The sequence below is a fragment of the Bubalus bubalis genome, chromosome 10, assembly GCF_019923935.1.
Source record: "Bubalus bubalis isolate 160015118507 breed Murrah chromosome 10, NDDB_SH_1, whole genome shotgun sequence".
In the NCBI taxonomy this organism is placed as follows: Eukaryota; Metazoa; Chordata; class Mammalia; order Artiodactyla; family Bovidae; genus Bubalus; species Bubalus bubalis.
In genome coordinates, this window is record NC_059166.1 from 21,129,356 (window position 1) to 21,151,106 (window position 21,751).

At 36.8% G+C, this 21,751-nt stretch overlaps 1 protein-coding gene across 4 annotated transcripts in view; it reads left to right on the plus strand.

Annotated features, from left to right (window-relative positions):
* Nucleotides 1-21,751, plus strand: part of EPM2A (EPM2A glucan phosphatase, laforin) — a 113,505-nt gene that overhangs the window by 52,559 nt on the left and 39,195 nt on the right. For all 4 annotated transcript variants that reach the window (XM_044924133.2, XM_025294434.3, XM_044924135.1 and 1 more), the window contains one exon: nucleotides 7,484-7,658. In XM_044924133.2, coding sequence (XP_044780068.1) covers nucleotides 7,484-7,658 — 175 coding nt within the window. The remainder of the gene's footprint in view (nucleotides 1-7,483; nucleotides 7,659-21,751) is intronic.

The following is a 21,751-nucleotide window of genomic DNA, read 5'->3' on the forward strand; positions in this document are numbered from 1 at the left end:
AAAATGGTATTATAATTTTTTGAGATTTACCCAGGTTATTGCATTATCAACAGGTCATTCCTTTTTTTTTTTTTTTGGCTGAATCATGGTATGGACATACCAGAATTTGTTATTCACTCATTGAAACACATTTTCATTGCTTTTTGTGTGTTTTGGTTTTGTTTTGTAGATTCCACGTGTAAGTGAGATCATATAGTATTTGTCTTTCTCTGTCTTATTTCACTTTGCATAATCCTTTCCATCAATCCAGGTTGGATTGATACTTTGACTACCATATAATTTCCCTCGTTATCTCTAGTGCTTTTCTTTGTTTTCAGGTTCTAATTTATATGATAATAATGTAACCACTTCTACTTTCTTTTAATTAATGCTTGCATGGTGTATCTTTTTCTATACTTTTACTTTTCACTTGCCTGTTTAATCTGAAGTGAGTTTTTCCTAGACAGCAAATAGCTGGTTCACTAAAAAAAAAAAAAAAATCTACTCTGAAAATCTCTGTATTTTAATGTGTATTAGACAGTTTATGTTTAATGAGATTATTGGTATATTAGGACTTAAGTTTGCTATTTTTTTCATTTGTTTATGCTAATTTTCTGGGTTTTTTTTTCTGTTTCCTTTCTCTGCCTTCTTATGGAAATATGGTTCATACTTAAACATTTTTTTGAATTCCATTTTGATTCACCTACATTATACAAACATAACTTGTCATAGATGACTGGTTTCATTATTTTGCCATATTAAATGAATTGGAGGAATCTTATTTCTTTGCCCTTCTCCATATAACTGCCTTAAATATTTCCAACATACATGTAGGACATCAGAGAGCACTGTAATATTTGTTGGAAACTCAAGAGAAGAAAGAAAATCTATTGTATTTACACATTTGCTTATCATATTCTTCCTTTCTGATGTTAAACAACTTCCTTTCTATTTATAGAGATCTTCTGTTTAGGGCACCCACCTGCCACCTTTTTTTTTTTTTTTTTTGAGAAAACTACTGATATCAGTTCAGTTCAGTTGCTCAGTCGTGTCCGGCTCTTTGCAACCCCATGAATCGCAGCACGCCAGGCCTCCCTGTCCATCGCCAACTCCCAGAATTCACTCAAACTCACGTCCATCGAGTCAGTGATGCCATCCAGCCATCTCATCCTCTGTCGTCCCCTTCTCCTCCTGCCCCCAATCCCTCCCAGCATCAGAGTCTTTTCCAATGAGTCAACTCTTTGCATGAAGTGGCCAAAGTACTGGAGTTTGAGCTTTAGCATCAGTCCTTCCAAAAAAATCCCAGGGCTGATCTCCTTCAGAATGGACTGGTTGGATCTCCTTGCAGTCCAAGGGACTCTCAAGAGTCTTCTCCAACACCACAGTTCAAAAACATCAATTCTTCAGTGCTCAGCCTCCTTCACAGTCCAACTCTCACATCCATACATGACCACAGGAAAAACCATAGCCTTGACTAGATGAAACTTTGTTGGCAAAGTAATGTCTCTGCTTTTGAATATGCTATCTAGGTTGGTCATAACTTTCCTTCCAAGGAGTAAGCGTCTTTTAATTTTATGGCTGCAATCACCATCTGCAGTGATTTTGGAGCCCAAAAATATGAAGTCTGACACTGTTTTCACTGTTTCCCCATCTATTTCCCATAAAGTGATGGGGGACCAGATGCCATGATCTTCGTTATCTGAATGTTGAGCTTTAAGCCAACCTTTTCACTCTCCTCTTTCACTTTCATCAAGAGGCTTTTTAGTTCCTCTTCACTTTCTGCCATAAAGGTGGTGTCATCTGCATATCTGAGGTTATTGATATTTCTCCCAGCAATCTTGATTCCAACTTGTGCTTCTTCCAGCTCAGCATTTCTCATGATGTACTCTGCAAAGAAGTTAAATAAGCAGGGTGACAATATACAGCCTTGACGTACTCCTTTTCCTATTTGGAACCAGTCTGTTGTTCCATGTCCAGTTGTAACTGTTGCTTCCTGACCTGCATATAGGCTTCTCAAGAGGCAGATCAGGTGGTCTGGTATTCCCATCTCTTTCAGAATTTTCCACAGTTTATTGTGGTCCACACAGTCAAAGGCTTTGGCATAGTCAATAAAGCAGAAATAGATGCTTTTCTGGAACTCTTGCTTTTTCGATGATCCAGCGGATGTTGGCAATTTCATCTCTGGTTCCTCTGCACTTTCACAGCATCATCTTTCAGGATTTGAAATAGCTCAACTGGAATTCCATCACCTCCACTAGCTTTGTTTGTAGTGATGCTTCCTAAGACCCACTTGACTTCACATTCCAGGATGTCTGGCCCTAGGTAAGTGATCACACCATCGTGATTATCTGGGTCGTGAAGATCTTTTTTGTACAGTTCTTCTGTGTGTTCTTGCCACCTCTTCTTAATATCTTCTGCTTCTGTTAGGTCCATACCATTTCTGTCCTTTATCGAGCCCATCTTTGCATGAAATGTTCCACTGGTATCTCTAATTTTCTTGAAGAGTTCTCTAGTCTTTCCCATTCTGTTTTCCTCTATTTCTTTGCATTGATCACTGAGGAAGGCTTTCTTATCTCTTCTTGCAATTCTTTGAAACTCTGAATTCAGATGATTATGTCTTTCCTTTTCTCCTTTGCTTTTCACTTCTCTTCTCTTCACAGCTATTTGTAAGGCCTCCCCAGACAGCCATTTTGCTTTTTTGCATTTCTTTTCCATGAGGATGGTCTTGATCCCTGTCTCCTGTACAATGTCAAGAACCTCTGTCCATAGTTCATCAGGCACTCTATCAGATCTAGTCCCTTAAATCTATTTCTCACTTCCACTGTATAATCATAAGGGATTTGATTTAGGTCATACCTGAATGGTCTAGTGGTTTTCCCTACTTTCTTAAGTCTGAATTTGGCCATAAGCAGTTCATGATCTGAGCCATAGTCAGCTCCCGGTCTTGTTTTTGCTGACTGTATAGAGCTTCTCCATCTTTGGCTGCAAAGAATATAATCAATCTGATTTTGGTGTTGCCCATCTGGTGATGTCCATGTGTCGAGTCTTCTCTTGTGTTGTTGGAAGAGGGTGTTTGCTCTGACCAGTGCGTTCTCTTGGGAAAACTCTATTAGTCTTTGCCCTGCTTCATTCCATATTCCAAGGCCAAATTTGCCTGTTACTCCAGGTGTTTCTTGACTTCCTACTTTTGCATTCCAATCCCCTGTAATGAAAAGCACATCTTTTTTGGGTGTTAGTTTTAAAAGGTCTCGTAGGTCTTCATAGAACTGTTCAACTTCAGCTTCTTAAGCGTTACTGGTTGGGCATAGACTTGGATTACTGTGATATTGAATGGTTTGCCTTGGAAACGAACAGAGATCATTCTGTCGTTTTTGAGATTGCATCCAAGTACTGCATTTCCTACTCTTTTGTTGACCATGATGACTACTCCATTTCTTCTAAGCAATTCCTGCCCGCAGTAGTAGATATAATGGTCATCTGAGTTAAAGTCACCCACTACTGACTTAAGAATGATTATTTTCCTAAATTGTTATTTTTCTCTGGCTACTTTCAAGACTTCTTCTTTGTGTTTAGTTTTCAAAAATTTAATTATGATATGTTGTGGCATGGATTTCTTTTTGTTTATCCTCTTTGGAGTTTGTGCAAGTTCTCGAACCTGTATGTTTATTGGCAAATTTAGAAAATATTTATACATATTTAGATATCATTTTTCTCAAATATTTTCCCGCTATATCCCCTTTTTCATTTCTTCTTCAGATGCCATTTACAGGAATGTTACATCTTTTGTTATAGTCCTACAAGTCCCTAAGGCTCTATTTTTTTTTTCCATCTGTGTTCTCTCTGTTGAATAATTTCTGTTCCATCTTATAGCTTGCTATTTCTTTTCTTTCTGACCTCCATTCTGCTCTTGAGCCCATCCTCTGAGGTTACTACTTCAACTGCTATATTTTTCAGTTCTAAAATTGCCATTTAGTTCCTATTTACATCTTCTATGTCCTTGATAAGACTTTGTGATTTTTCATTTCAAGTGTGTTCAATGGATTGTTGAAGCTTAAAGTCTTTGTCAGATAGTTCTAACATGTCTGTCATCTTGAGTTTAACATCTTTTGAGCATTTTGTCCCATTCAGTTTGAGATCTTTGTGAGTCTTCATATAGTGAGTGACTTTCTATTGAAGCTGGGGCATTCTGAGTATTTTATAATGAGACTCTGCATCTGATCCACCTTCTGGTTCTCTGACATTGCTCCAGCAGGAGGGTGGAGGTACCATCTCATCACCCAGGTTCCCCATCCAGTTTGCATTTACAGCTGAAGGGATCAGACTCCTCGTTACTACTGAATGGGGTGGGAGCTCCCACTCTCCACTACACCTTCACTGATATGATACCTCTCTGACTGAGAGAGATAGATGTGTCTTGTTACTTCTCTTAAAAGATGTATTTGTAAAAATGAGTAATTAAAAACCCCAATTCTAGGAATGAAGAACTCTTAGGAAGTTCATGTTACATACATAATTTTTCTTGAACAGTGTAATTTATGTATATTTGAGTTCCTCAATAATTATATTTATTTAAGTTATAACATGTAAATTGTTGTCTTGTACTGATCAGCAGGAGCCATAGATATTATTCTTTCATTGCTAAAAAGTAATGCCTTTTTTTATAGCAAATCCAATGGATTCAAAATAATTTAGAGTAAAATAGTCCTTCCTTCCCAGTTACATTCTCCAGATATAACTACTGTTGCTAGTTAGACAGGCATCCATCCTGTCTTTAGTCTATGGGTCAATTATACTCCCCCACCTCACTTACTCACTCCTAGTTTTCCTCTACAGCTTCTCTTTCTATTCCTCCTTTCTAATCTTATCCTTCTCTATCCAGCTGTAAAATGTTGAGATGCTTTCAGACTTGATTCTAGAAGTCTTTTCTCCTCAATCAACATTGTTTTTCTTTGTAAGTCATCTATATCCTTGTCTCAGTTACCATTTATACTTAGATGACTTATGAACTTATTTTTCTACTTCAGATCTCTGGTCTGAGTGTCAAATGAATAACTCCTGCTCTCTACTTGACAACTCCTTTTGTATCTAAATAGCACTCCAAGTCCCAAATGCGAAAACCAGACTGACCCTCTTTTCTTCCAACTCTGCCGGTTTTCACATCTCAGTAAATGGTATCACTATATATTGAGTCGTATTTGCCAGAAGCCTAGGAATCATTTCTGATTCTCTTTTTATCTTCACCTCCCATATCCAGTTAATCATTAAATCCTGTGGCTTTTCCCTCCTGAATTGTCTCATTCCTTTCTATTTCTATCTTAAGGCTTTTATCACCTCTTACCTGGGCTAATGCAGAAGTTTCCTAAATGGGCTTTCTGCTTCTAATCTCATTGTGTTTGAGTTAATTTTTTACTCTGTAACCAGAGAGATATTTTCACAATAAAAATTTGGTCATGTCAACTGCCTGATTAAAATAATTCATTTTTAAACATTGCTTTTATGGGAAATACCTAAATCCTTAACAAGATTTAGTACAATGCCTGTCATATAGTCAACATTCAATAAGTATTTTTGGGAGAATGAATAGTTGAACTGAGATAGTTTGTAGTATTTGCTATTAAAATAGTATTGTTACACACATGTATGTATCCATGTATCTTTCTTTACTTTTGTTATATTTCTGTTGGATGTGTTTCTAGAATTAAGATTGCTAGTATAGTTTGGTTTTCTCTATTAAATATCAAGGTTAATAAGGCAATTGGTGTAGTACCTTGTAGCCATCAAGAGGAAAAGAAGAATCTAAGCTAGGAAGATCAATGATGATTTATTTATTAAAGGGGCCATCCTGTACCCTCTGTCTGGTAAGGGGAATTATGTTAGAAAGAACTGCCCAATGATGTAAGCATTTTAAAAAATAGATTATATGCTAAATAACCTTAGATAAAATATTTTGGAAGACAGAGCAAGGAATGAATGAATCAAATTTTCATATTCATAATAATTGTGACTTATTCCTATTTTAGTTTGATTTGATTATATGTTTTTCTTGGGCTTCTCTGGTGGCTCAGATGGTAAAGAATCCACCTGCAATGCAGGAGACCTGGGTTCAATCTGTGGGAGATCCCCTGGAGAAGGGAATGGCAAACCACTCCAGTATTCTTGCCTGGAGAATTCCATGGACAGAGGAGGCTGGTGGGCTATAGTCCATGGGGTTGCACAGAAGTGGACATGAGTGAGTGACTAACACTTTATATGTTTTTCTTATTAATGACAATATATGAAAATTAGGTAGTTTAAGGAAAGGATTGATTTGAAATGTGGTGGTCACATAGGAAGAGATTATAAAAATAATATAGAAATAACAAATTTCATAGAAATTGAGGGTCTGTTTACTTGTGTAGTGGGTACCAGGCAGAATTGTGATGTAGGCAGATAATGTTATGAGAGGCATGTTGTCCTGTCTCTGCCTCTTTTGTTGCACTCCCTGGAGGGCAGAGGGTCTGTCTTGGTGCTTTTCTAAAGTAAGCAGTAGAAAACAGCATGAAGGTGTGAAGTGCCTAAAAGGTGGGGGATTAGGGGTACCGGGTTACTGACCGGTACTTTGTTCTATGATCCTGGGCAGGTTGGTTAATCTCTGTGATGCTTAGTTTTTCCATCTGAACATAATACTAACCACTGATTTACATGCAAACTGGATTGGATATGGTCCTTTATTTTATTATTTACAAATATATTTATTAAAAAAATTAATCTGTTGTTTGAGCTGATACTGAAACACTTTATTACTGATTTTAGTCATAAATGTGGAGGGAGTCACAAATTCCAGGGAGATAAAAATATGCAGCATAGGGACATAAATGGCCTTAAGAGCCCTTATCATCAGCTTGAAAAGTGAAAAGTAAAAGTATTAGTCACTCAGCTGTGTCCGACTCTTTGTGACCCCATGGACTATAGCCCACCAGGCTCCTCTGTCCATGGAATTCTCCAGGCAAGAATACTGGAGTGGTTTTCCATTTCCTTCTCCAGAGGATTTTCATGGTCCAGGGATTGAACCCAGGTCTCCTGCATTGCAGGCAGATTCTTTACCATCTGAACCATCTGGGAAGCCCCTTTCAGCAGCTTATCAGGCTGCAGAGTGACTCACAATGGGCTCTTAAGGCCCTGAGTGGTCCCATGAAATTCTGAGTTAATATGCTTTTGTAAATATCCATGTATCCATTGAGAATATAGTACTCTGAAGTTAACAAGTAATTCTTTAATATTTTTACTGTGTTCCCTCTTCAGTTCAGTCACTCAGTGGAGTCCGACTCTTTGCGACCCCATGGACTGCAGCATGCCTAACTTCCCTGTCCATCACCAACTTAGTCTATTTTTGTTTATACTGAGATGTGTAGATTATGCAGCTTCGTATTTATTTTTGTCTTGCTATTAATTTTGCATCAGCAACTCTATGACTGTTGAAGCCAAGCATTGATGTAATTGCTTTGTTTGTCATTTCTTGTTCTAGGCAACGGGCCTCACCACGACCGTTGCTGTACTTACGATGAAAACAACTTGGTGGATGGTGTTTATTGTCTCCCAATAGGACACTGGATCGAGGCCACTGGGCACACCAATGAGATGAAGCACACAACGGACTTCTATTTTAGTATTGCAGGCCACCAAGCCATGCATTATTCAAGGTAAAAATAGTGCCATGTTTATAAGCATAGAAGTAGGACAAGGCTAGCATTAGGACAGTGGAAGTGGTCACTGTTCAGAACTGCAGCCTCTCCCTCTGGAGGGTTATATAGGCCTGTGGTACTTTGAGGAGGTAAATTACAGTGAATTACTGTAAGAGCTTTTCTGGTTCTAGACATGAAGAATCCTTTTTATAGAATTTTTTTTACTAAATACATACTCTGGCATCAACATATTTTGACCAGACACTAGTTAACCAGTTTTTGTACTTATATAGTGGGTTAAAAATAAAAACTAGACTAAAAATATCTTAAATCAGCTTTTGTATCTTTTATGCTACTGACCAGCAGTGAAACAAAAATTGATGTCTCTATAAAATATGATTCAAATAAATATGTGTGACGATCTAGACATAAGACTAGATTGGATGCTTTGTTATTTATTAACAGATTTATTTTTATTTATTTGTCTATTCAATTATTATACTAACAGTATGTGTCATAATACAAATTCAACACTGAAGAGGATAAGTGGAAAGTAAGGTTCCATACACTTTACTTTCATTCCCATTCACCAGAAATAATTATTTTAAACTATTTTATTGCTAGTTTTTCTGAAACTTAAATCCAAGTCTTAAATAATATGCATATATTTTATTTATTAATATGTCAATTTAAAAATAGCTTTTGAAAGAAATTATACTAATGAACTTACTTACAAAACAGAAAGAGACTCACTGACTTAGAGAACAAACTTATGGTTGCCAGGGGGAAGGATATGGGGAAGTGATAGGGAATTTGAGATGGACATGTACACTGCCATATTTAAAAATGGATAACCAACAAGGACCTTTGTATAGAACATGGAACTCTGCTTAATGTTATGTGACAGGCTGGATGGGAGGGGAATTTGGGGGAGAATGGATACGTGTATATGTATGGCTGAGTCCCTTTGCTGTTCACCTGAAATTATCACAACATTGTTAATCAACTATACTCCAATACAAAATAAAAAGTTAAAACAATTAAAATATTTCAGAAAAATAGAAAAAAAATAGCTTTTGACTCCCCACTATTACATGAGAGAAATTTAGCTCACTTATTTTTTCACCCCTCTTCCAACCCCTACCAGGCTCATTAAAAAAATTCTTTTGTTATTTAACATCATAAAAATTCTATTTATTGACCCATAAATTTTTGACAGTGCCCCTTGACTTTCTAATGTGTGAGATCAGAGATTTATTGTCCCTATATTTTCCTCCACATCTACTTCCACCCATTAACTTCTGTTTTTAGTTATTTTTACATTTTCAAGGGTTATAGAAATTAGATTTAATTTAGCAAATATAAATGAATCTTTTGTAGTTTGGTGATCTAAAATTTAAAACCAATATTCAACATTTAAAATTCTCTGTATGTATTATTTACTGTAGGACACACAGTGTTTGTACCATAGACAAAGATACATTCTCATGTTCTTAAAAATTGTATTGCTTTGAATGAGAGATATAACTAATATAAACAGGGTTGTAAGGGGTAGGAGAGACGGAGAAAACAACTTCATCATAGTGTTAGGTAATGAATATTCTTCTTGGACACACTTTTCTTATAAATTCATGTTAGATGTTGGCTTTGCTAATGGATTGGATGCACAGCAGGAGGAAAAGAGTTCTGTATGACTTGTGTTTTTATGGTCTGAGCAACTGGATAAATAAGATGAGGAAGATTTAGGAGAAGAACAATTTGGAGTAGGGACTGAGATGAAAATTTTATTTTAGACATACTGCCTTTGAAATGTAGGCTAGATTGCAGAAAAGAAATCCATGTGTTGTGTGGAGTTTGATCCTTCTCTCTTTCGTTGTTTGTTTAAAAAGTAACTGCTAACCCTTAATTTTTCATAGTTATTATTTGAAAGAGTAGGTTGTTTATTAGTTCTGGAGTTTCAGGAATAGGTTGGAAATGGAGATATAAACTTGGGGTTATTAATATACAGGTGACATTCAAAGTGATCAGTCTAGTTGAGACCATGTAGCAAATAAGTAAAATAAAGAGAAGGAACTAGCAACCCACTCCAGTACTCTTGCCTGGAGAATCCCATGGACATAGGAGCCTGGGGCGCATGGAGTCACAAAGAGTCAGACATGGTTGAGCCAATAGATGATGTGATGAAAATAAAGAAGTTACAAAGAAAAGAGTCCTTGGATTCACACAATTTATGAATCAAGGAGAAAAAGAAGATCAAAAGAAAAGAATGAGAAGGAACATCCGTTGAGATGTTCTGACACTTAATGAAGATGTGTTAATGGATTATTTTGCATTTTTGCTGAGCCACATCTTCTGAACCCTTTCGTGTGTTGAGTCATGTCTTGGGCTCTAGGGATTTTTTTCTTCTGCTATTGGATTATTTCTCCTCCTTCCTTGTCTTTGTTCTGTCATTGAAGACACTCTTTAGATGGATGTTAGACCTCATGGATTTATACTGTATTTTTGACTCTTTAAAAATATTTTTCAGCTTCTGGTTTTATTGCTTTACATTTTGGGAGACTTCATTGTTTTTCCAGCTTACCTCATTTTTTTTTTTCCTCTTAATTTTGGTTCTTAATTTTCATGGGCTCTTCCTTGTTCTTTTATTCTCTTTTTGCATATTTGTTTGTTCTAGTTTATGAATGAGTACTTGCTTAAAGTACTATGGAGAATTATTTTAAAGTTATCTTCTATTGCTGGAGTGATCTTGTTTCCTCCTAAATCAATTGTTCTCTATTCAGTTTTGATCCTTTTCTCTTTCGTTGTTTGTTTAAAACGTAACTGCTAACCCTTAATTTTTCATAGTCATTATTTGAAAGAGTAGGTGGGCATGAATTTCATCTGCCATTACTAGCTTCTATACTTATAAGCGTGTTCACCCAGGCTGTGTGCATTTGGGCAGATCACATCTCAATGAGTGGAAGAGAAGCCTGGATAATCAGCCTGGGCCCTCCTACCACCCCTCCCGGAATGAAGAGATGGGAGGATCTGTGTGGGGCACACCTCTCACTCTGAGAACTCCGCCCCCCACCCCGCCCCCTGCCAAGTAAACATTACAATTTTTATAAAAAAATGTTTCAATGTTTAAAGAAGGTATTTCTTCAGTTTCACATATGGTATCATGGCTGTATATGGATTGAATATGAAACATAGTTCATGTACTCATTGTTTATGCAAGAAAGATTACATTAAAATTTTTCTTCAAAGCAGTTTAATTTCACTGTCTCTGTCCTACTGAATTTTCAGGTAATTCAACCTGTTATCTTCCTCAGGTATAAAAAGAAAAAAATATATAATATATAAAATTATATAATAATATACATACATAAAATAGATGATAGACACATAATATAGAATATATATATTTACACATGGGTATTATATATATATGTAGTATATAATACACAGATACAATACCTACACACATATATAAGTGAGAAAAAATCTCATGCTCAGAATTTTGGGCCTAACAGTATTTCTTCTATTTATTTATTTCTGTAATAGAGATAACTGGGAACTTGTAAATAAATAGCAATTGTTCATAGTGGATCTGTTGGCATCTCTCTGATTTTAAGAAGTTCCATTAACCTCCAGTGTTTCTCACAGTTCAGTCTCAAAATTACCTACTTGAAAATCAATTGGGTGGTGTGATTTTTAAAAATAAAAATCAATTGGGTGTTTTGTTTTTTAGAAATATAGATTGATGAGCCCCATCAATTCCTGGAATGTCTTTTCCAACCTCTTCATATGATTCTTTGAGACATAAAAATTTGAAAACTTCCGTGATTTGTTGAATAAAGACTAATTTAGAATTTAAAAGGGGAAGACTTTTATGTGCTATCAGGTATTTCAGTCTAACTCCCCTTTTTAAATTTTAGCTACAATTCATCCTCACTTGAAACTGGACAAGATAAAAATGTGAATTCAGTTTATGAGTTGAAAAGACAATAATATATTTCATTGTTAAAATGAAAACATCTAATAGCTATCTACTTACTGTAGTCATTTGACGTACAGTGCTAAAGTAATTTGTGGATTTGTTTTTGTTGCTGAAAGAGATGCATCCGTGATAGGTTATATGTTTGAGCATATGTAATAATAGAGATAGTCAAACTCACCTAATAATTTATAATCACAAATTATCAGCCTTTAGTTTGGATATGGGAATGGAATTTTGCCTAGTTTTATTTTTATGGTTGGGGTAAAAAAATTGTGAGGTCAGTACCCTTCATAACGATAAGACTGTCAAGATCTGAAGATTTAAAAAATATCTAATAATTAAATGTTCAGTTCAGTTCAGTTCAGTTGCTCAGTAATGTATGACTCTTTGCAACCCCATGGACTGCAGCAGACCAGATGATGGCATCCCTGTCCATCATCAACTCCCGGAGTTTACTCAAACGCGTGTCCATCGAATCAGTGATGCCATCCAACCATCTCATCCTCTGTCATCCCCTCTCCTCCTGCCTTCAATCTTTCCCAGCATCAGGGTCTTTTCCAATAAGTCAGTTCTTTACATCAGGTGGCCAAAGGATTGGAGTTTCAGCTTTAGCATCAGTTCTTCCAATGAACACCCAGGACTGATTTCCTTTAGAATTGAATGGTTTGATCTCCTTGCAGTCCAAGGGACTCTCAAGAGTCTTCTCCAACACCACACTTCAAAAGCATCAATTCTTTGGTGCTCAGCTTTCTTTAGTCCAACTCTCACATCCATACATGACCACTGGAAAAACCGTAGCCTTGACTAGATGGACCTTTGCTGGCAAAGTAATGTCTCTGCTTTTTAATATGCTGTCTAGGTTGGTCATAACTTTCCTTCCAAGGAGCAAGCATCTTTTAATTTCATGGCTGCAATCACCATCTGCAGTGATTTTGGAGCCCAGAAAAATAAAGTCAGCCACTGTTTCCACTGTTTTCCCATCTATCTGCCATGAAGTGATGGGACCGGATGCCGTGATCTTCATTTTCTGAATGTTGAGCTTTAAGCCAACTTTTAAAATCTCCTCTTTCACTTTCATCAAGAGGCTCTTTAGTTCTTCTTCACTTTCTGCCATAAGGGTGGTGTCATCTTTGTATCTGAGGTTATTGATATTTCTCCTGGCAATCTTGATTCCAGCTTGTGCTTCCTCCAGCCCAGTGTTTCTCATGATGTACTCTGCATAGAAGTTAAATAAGCAGGGTGACAATATACAGCCTTGATGTACTCCTTTTCCTATTTGGAACCAGTCTGTTGTTCCATGTCCAGTTTTAACTGTTGCTTCCTAACCTGCATACAGGTTTCTCAAGAGGCAGGTCAGGTGGTCTGGTATTCCCAACCAAAATTCTGGTTTCAGAATTTTCCAGTTTATTGTGATCCACGCCGTCAAAGGTACCTTCAGATAAATGCTAAATAATGCTTCCCAGGTGGTGTAGTGGTAAAGAATCCCGCTGCCAATGCAGGAGACACAAGAAATGTGGATTCAAACCTGGGTTGGGAAGATCTCCTGGAGGAGGACATGGCATCCCAATGCAGTATTCTTGCCTGGAAAATTCCATGGACAGAGGAGCCTGGTGGGCTACAGTCTGTGGGATCGCAAAGAGTCGGACATGACTGAGTGAGCAGACACACGAACAATTGATAAAAAATATGACTATATTACTTCTTGATTTTAGTTTTTGGTATTATCTATTGCTTTCACACCACGAAAAATGAAACTGTTGCTCTTTTTTCTTCCTGTTCCCCCACAAACCTCAGTGACATCCTTCTCTTGTTCAGTCCACCCAATATAGTTATACCATCACCCTAATGAGATCAGTATCCACGTTTATTTGTATGCCTGTGTAAATGCTATTTAACACCCCTAACTGTTCACACATATCTAAGTCTTCTGTGAAGAATGTATTCCTTCCAGGTTTGCTATTGAGTATTGAAGCCATTATGGCTCCTGATCCTTTAGGTTTGAACTGTGTTTTTGCCCCTCTGGAGAAGCTGTCAGAATCTTCATTTTCAGTATTGTGAAATTTAATGATGGAATGTCTTGATGTGGCCATTGTTTTACGCATTTTGCTAAGCTCTCAGTGAGTAGATTTCCTAATTCTGTAAATTCTGAAATTCCAATTTAGGTAAACTACTTAAATTATTTCTTTGATGATCGATTTCCCTTTCTGAACCTTCTATTATTCAGATACTAGAATCCTAGTCTGAGTCTTTTATATTTTGCTTATCTTTGGGTATTTTTTTTTTTTCTGTTCTAACAGATTTTCTTAACTTACTTAATCATCCATCAGTACTATTTAGATTTTTTTTTTTCTGCTATCATCTTTTTGTTTTCCAGAAACTCTTCATTTAATTATCTGTGTTGCCCAGTTCAGAGACTTGTTTAACCTTCCACAGAGAACACATTTCCACTCTTTATCAGGAGCATGGAGGCAAAGTATCCCAGCTGAAGAGAGTGGGAAAATGAATCTGAGGGTCTGGCTGTGTCCTAAACAGACTTGCCAGTTCTGTGCTTTTCACTTACATCTGGAAGTATCTGGAAATCCAGTTTCTGAGCCTGTTGGGGATTCTGTAGTTCAATTCCAGTTGGTTCTCAGCTTTATTCACTCTTGGCCTTAGAATTTGTTTTTCTTCAGTCTGTTAATTTATTCAGTCATCAATCAATTGCTTTCCAGTTTCTACAATTCTGTTGTCTTTCCTCATGTTATCTCTTTCTTGGGGTTTTATGTGTTTAATTTCCCACAGACTCTCTTTATTCTTATTGTAAAGGGATTTGGTGAAAGTCAAGTTAGATGTGTGAAATTAATTTTTCTGCAATAAAATTAAAGTTAAATAAAGTATTAAAAATGTCTGAGATAAACTTGGTAAAGAGTAGCTCAATAAATATTAAGTACATTCTTCATTTCTAATATTTAGTTTGTATTTTGTCCTCCAACCTAAGATTCTGCCATGCCAGAATGAGATTTTAGAAATCGGTATGCACTTCCATATTCATATATTTGGTACCAAACTACATCTCTCTCATCAATAGATTTTTTTTTAATGCAAAAGAATGAATGTTTGCATTAAAGACACAGATAACTAACCTAATGAGACTTTAGTGGGAAGGGACTGTGCTGTCTGTATCTTGAAAAGGCTTATTGCCAATTAAACGCATTTTAAGAGCCATAAATTAGACTTTGTGAGTCACACTTTAAACTCTTATGAAAATGTTATAGTTTAGAAAATGTGTTATAAAAGCACACTTATATTTTGTAGCCTCTTTGGTTTATAAAGAAAAGATATTGGGTAATTTTCAAAACTCAAAATAATTTTATTCACTGTAGAATAATAATTTCACACATTTTGGATACTGTTTTATCTAGAACATTTTCCAAATGAATGGCATTAATTACCTTGGAGAAAGAGTGAGGAATTTGGTGCCAGCCTAGCTCTCTCATTTACTGCAGGGCAACCTTGGGAAAATCCTATAACAGTTCTGAATTTCAGTCTCCTGATTTGCAAAGTGAGCTAGTTGAACTTGATGAATGCCAAAGGCAGTTCTAGAAATAACCAAGGATTACAGTTAAAGACAAAAGCATTATGCAACATTTTGCTTATATATTATATTGACCTTACAGTGACTGTACTCCATATCAGCTTCTTTGGTTTCAGATGGAGCCATCGAATGCCTGTAATCTTGTGCTGCCTCTACGTGACACTTTACTTCATTTTTATAATCCCAGGACCTACATTCATTCCCACTCTACAGAAATATTTGGAAACATACAACTTTATAGTCAGTGTACAATTAATCCTTAATAAGTATGTAAATACTTATTCAGTTCAGTTCAGCCACTCAGTTGTGTATAACTCTGCAAACCCATGGACTACAGCACACCAGGCTTTCCTATCCATCACTAAGTCCTGGAGCTTGCTCAGACTCATGTCCATTGAGTTGGTGATGCCATCCATCTCACCCTCTGTTGTCCCCTTCTCCTCTGGCCTTCAATCTTTCCCAGCATCAAGGTCTTTTCTAATGAGTCAGTTCTTCGCATCAGGTGGCCAAAGTATTGGAGTTTCAGCTTCAGCATCAGTCCTTCTAATGAATATTCAGGACTGATTTCCTTCAGTCACTCAGTGGTGTCCAACTCTTTGATTTTCTTTGGGATTGACTGGTTGGATCTCCTTGCAGTCCAAGGGACTCTCAAGAGTCTTTTCCAACACCACAGTTCTAAAGCATCAGTTCTTCGACACTCAGTTTCTTTATAATTCAACTCTCACTTCCATACATGACTACTATAAAAACCATAGCTTTGACTAGATGGACCTTTGTTGGGAAAGTAATTTCTCTGCTTTTTAATATGCTGTTTCGGTTGGTCATAGCTTTTCTTCCAAGGTGCAAGCGTCTTTTAATTTCATGGCTGCAGTCACCATCTGTAGTGATTTTGGAGCGCCCAAAAATAGAGGGTGTCACTGTTTCTGTTGTTTCCCCATCTATTTGCCATGAAGTGATGGGACCATATACCATGATCTTCGTTTTTTGAATGTTGAGTTTTAAGCCAACTTTTTCACTCTTCTCTTTCACTTTCATCAAGAGGCTCTTTAGTTCTTCATCACCTTCTGCCATAAGGGTGGTGTCATCTGTATATCTGAGGTTGTTGATATTTTTCCTGGCAATCTTGATTCCAGCTTGTGCTTTATCCAGCTGTAATGATATTTTTACATTGCTCATATTTATAATCAAATTTTGACAAGGAATCTCTCTTGAAGTAAATGGAGAGTAGTCACTAAATTCTATGTGCTACAGAATTTAATTACATTGTGCTGCTTCTGTAGTTCACAATAAACACATTTCTGGCCAAAGGAGAATGTAATTTCAATTGATATTTGCATCTGATTGAATGATTTGAAATTTTTCTAAACATAAAAGCCAAGATTATAATTGATCATCATACTAGGGATAGAGAAGCAACATAGTCTTCCTTTTTATTGAGTTCTGACTGGGCAATGAATCCATTAATTTGCCCACAAAGGTCTGTATAGTCAAAGCTATGGTTTTTCCAGTAGTCATATACAGATGTGAGGGTTGGATCATAAAGAAGGCTGAGCGTCAAAGAATTGGTGCCTTCGAACTGTGGTGCTAGAGAAGATTCTTGAGAGTCCCTTGTACTGCCAGGAGATCAAACCAGTCAATCCTAAAAGGAAATCAACCCAGAATATTCATTGGAAGAACTGATGCTGAAGCTCCAATTCTTTGTCCATCTGATGCAAACTTCCAACTCATTGGAAAAGACCCTGATGCTGGGAAAGATTGAAGGCAAAAGGAAAAGAAGGCGGCAGAGGATGAGATGGTTAGATAGCATCACCGGCTCAATAGACCTGAAATTGAGCAAACTCAGGGAGGTAGTGAAGGACAGGGAAGCCTAGCATACTACAGTCCATGGGATTGCAAAGAGTTGGACACAACTTAGTGACTGAACAACAATAACAGCAACAATTTAATTGTGTGAGATTTCTTTAAAGAGTTCCTTTTCTCTATATAAATAATGCTGTTTATATTTTATAAGGTCAAATTGATGGATGTCCTGTTTTTCTAATGATTAAAATACATATTTTTATTTATAAAAAATTTTTAATATATTAAAATAGATTATATATCTCATGTTATATAGATTATTATATTGGGATGATTTGTCTTCAGTATCATATAAAAAATAAGTGATAAATATTAGCACCCTAAAGGTAATATGAACTAATTGTAAACCTTCCCCTTAATTCTTTTTTCTTAGGAGTCATTTAAAATGTATCTGCTAAAGTTTATGGAGAAGTCAGTTTCTGCTGATAGTGCTGTTGTGGCTTAAGTACAAGTATAAAAGGAAGCAGCTGGATTCTGTGCTGCCTTTTTTTATTGTCAGCAACATTGTTATTTAAATTATGATTGAAATGTCTTGTTCAGGAGACTGAGAGAGAAACTTGATTAAAAGAGAGAACTTGATTTTCAGATCTCAGGGTATGTCTATAGGAATAGTAGTAAGGAAAAGGGACTATTCTATCATATAAGTTAAGCAGTTTGGATTCCTAAGTCATTATGTGGGGGAAATATGACAATTTTGCTATAAAAGACAGCAGAGAATCAAGGAAATATAGCGTAGGAGAGGGTAATTTGTAAAATGGGTGCTATTACAGAATGCTTGGGTGTTAAAGACCATGATTCCATAAAGTGGAAAAAATTAATGATTTAGAGAAGAAAGGGAAGAATCATGGGGCAAAATATTTTTTGTAAACAAGAGTGATCTGAATACGTGAGAGCAAAGAGTTTATCCGTGGTCTCGGAGGAAGCAGATAATGGGTATGTGTGTAGGTAGGTCAGTGAAGTTGTGAGGGCATGTGGATTGCTTCTCTTTTCTCCATGAGATAGGAACCAAGGTCATCAGATGAGAGTGAGAAGAGACAGGACATTTAGGTTTGAGTGAGCAGTATAAGGGCTTCCCAGGTGGTGCAGTCCTAAAGAATCCCCCTGCCAATGCAGGGGATGCAGAAGTTGCGAGTTGGATCCCTGGGTTGGGAAGATCCCCTGGAGGAGGAAATGGCAACCCACTCCAGTATTCTTGCCTGAAAAATTCCATGGATAGAGAAGCCTGGCTGGCTACAGGCTACAGTCCATGGGGTTGCAAAGAGTTGGACACGACTGGGCAGGCATACACTCACGAGCTGGGTAACTAATGGAATGTAAATGTACTGACTCATGAATTTTAATTTTTGCAAGACTCACCCAATTCCAATATTACAGTGGCTATGACAATCAAAGAAGTTATTCCTTCATTTAAAATGAGTACAGAAGACAGAATATTTTTGATAGTTTTCCTGGAGAAGGCAATGGCACCCCACTCCAGTACTTTTGCCTAGAAAATCCCATGGACGGAGGAGCCTGCTAGAGTCAGGCACGACTGAGCGACTTCACTTTCACTTTATACTTTCATGCATTGGAGAAGGAAATGGCAACCCACTCCAGTGTTCTTGCCTGGAGAATCCCAGGGACAGGAAGCCTGGTGGGCTGCTGTCTATGGGGTCGCACAGAGTCAGACACAGCTAAAGTGATGCAGCAGCAGCATGGAAGGTCCACTTCCAGAACAACTGTGGTCCTACTTATATTGGAGTCAGTGAACACACTGGGGAATGCTCTTTCCTGTTTTCAGAGGGTTGGTATATGTATATTACTTTGCTGGTCATTGATTGCGATCATTTAAATAGATTGAAAATGACTAGTTTCTTAGATCATAGTCTCATCTTTGGCCAAACAGAATGCAAAATTATGAAACCCATGGAGAAGGGATCAATGAAGAAAGAATAGTGAAAATGTGTATGTTACATACTAAATAAGATAATCAGTTTGCTGTTGAATATTTCTACATCATAAAAGCCCTATTATGACTTGTACATTTAAAGATTTTTTTTGAAAAGTAAGATCTTTATTTTCATGCTTTGATAAATTGTGATTTGCCTTTCTTGTCCTTCTTTCTCAAAGTTCTTTACATTTTTTGCTTTGAAGGTCCTGTAGACTTGTTGTTCCTGATAAATAAATCAATGGTGTTTAAATATTAATTTAGTTGACTAGCATATGTAAATGCTATGTGTTTCACCAAGTAGTTGATAAATACTCTGAAAAAAAACACTGAATGTAGCAACACACACACACACACACAGACCCTAATAACACCTACTTGTTCAGGCTCTCGTTTTATAATGAAAAGATTGTTTTCTGTCCACAGACTACAGGAAGTGTTTAATAGGACTGCTGGGGCCTTACTATCAGATTTAGGCTAATGATAGCAGGGAGTAGGTTTTAGAGGATGTACAGAGGATTCTACTGGGCAAGTAAAACTGCAGTAATGCTTTATGTGCTCAGTTGTGCCTGACTCTTTGCAGCCCCATGGATTGTCGCCTGCTAGGCTCCTCTGCCCAGGGAATTTTCCAGACAAGAATAATGGAGTGGGGTGCCATTTCCTCCATCAGGGTATCTTTCCAACCCAGGGATCGAACACACATCTCTTTTGTCTCCTGCATTGGCAGATGGGTTCTTTACCACTACACCACCTGGGAAGCCCATAGAATGACAATAGGAAAAGAATTTATTCCTCCTCTACAAGAGTCTGAAAAATCTTCCTGGAATTTACATAGGGAAAAGTATCTAAACCTAGAAACAAATATTTCTAAACACTGTAGGAAAATAGAGATTCAAAAATTGTATGAAAGCTCCTAATACATTGGCAAGATAACACTTGACATTAATTTAATTAAAAATCAAAACCACTTTTGGATTTTGAATTTAGATGGCTTTTTATTACTTTAACTTAGAAAAGGCAAAGTAGATTTTCCTAGTATTTAGCTTTTTGAAATAGAAATAGCCTTATAAGGCATGTCATCCCATAGTTGATCTTTTATTGCTTAATTATGAAATGAATTTTAATGAAAACAACGTAGCTTCCATCTGGAATTCAGTGAACTATGCCATTACAGAATAAGTTGAGTTTTAAATGAAAAGAATAGGAAAGGCATCTTCTAGGATTAGACATAAAGTGAAAATGAAAGTGAAAGTCTCTCAGTCATGTCCAGCTCTTTTCGACCCCATGGATTATACAGTCCATTGAATTCTCCAGGCCAGAATACTGGAGTGGAAGTCTTTCCCTTTTCCAGGGGATCTTCCCAACCCAGTGATCGAACCCAGGTCTCCTGCATTGCCTGAGGATTCTTTACTAGCTGAGCCACAAGGGAAGCCCAAGAATACTGGAGTGGGTAGTTATCCCTTCTCCAGCAGATCTTCCCAACCCAGGAATTGCACGCGAATCTCCTGCATTGCAGGCAGATTTTTTACCAACTGAACTATCAGGGAAACCTTTAGAAATAAAAGTAAGGAACAACTAACTCTGATTGAAGCTGTCTCAGAGGTCTAGTAATTGCAAGGAGAAGAAGAAATAATGAGTCTAGGAGCAAAATCCATCTTTTGTGTTGTAAATGGTGAATCCAAACTACAGATCTTCATTAAAAATAAGAAACCCATACATTAAAAAAAAATGCTATAGAGTAGTTCAGCACAGGTCATCTAATGGAGCAAATCTATAAATATAACACAAAATAAAGAGAAGGTGAAGCATGACTGCATGCTTAGACAGATGCAGACAGTGTTTACTATCCAATTTTGGCTTAACATATTTTTTTCTTGTTGATCAATTTCTTTAGCTTATTTAAAGATGTTTGTCTCAGGCTGCCCTCTTGCTAATGCAAATAGATTTTCTGGGACAACTGAAATATTAATAGCAAATGTAGCGTGCACATAAAGGTAGCTAGTGTGCTAAGACAAATAAAGGAAATGAAGTTTAACCCAGAAGTTGAAAGAACAAACATAGACTTATGATATACTAAACCGATGGGAGTTTGATAGTAACAGTTTAGGACAAGGTTAAAGAACAGTCCCCAGAGATGCATCATCACCTGAGTGATCTTATGTCTGAGTTCAGCAGACTCTGGGAACAGAGATTGTAAATCTGCTGTTTTAAGAGCTAAATGTCCGTCATTTGATGAGAGCATGAAATTGGTCCTTAAAATGAACTTGAAAATCTTCACAAAAGGCCGCTTCGTGTTTCTAAAATTCTAATTAAAATCTGCCCTGTAGCAGCTTCAGATCCCAACTGACCATACAGATTGTTACAAAATGCTACTTAAATTGAAAGTTAGGTCTCAGATTACGGATCAGGTGGTTAAGAGAAACTAGCACAGAAGGAGAAGGAGCTAATGGAAGAAAAGAAATAAAGAATGTAAAAGAAAAAAAGCATAGAACACTGAAAAAAAAATTTCTAGCATTTCCTAAAAAATTGACTAATAAATGTAAGATTCAGATTATTTTACCTGTAGAAGTACAATATTCAATTGCTCCCATCTTTATCTATATGGTTGGGCAAATTTTATGTTGCCACCCTATCAAAGGAGTGTTATAGAGCCTTGGAGAACAAGGGTATTTTGAGACTTTAAATACTGTGCATGGCATCCTGCAGATAGAACATAGTCACACTGGATCAGGAAATTATCCCATCCAGCTTCATATGGCTCCTTATACCTG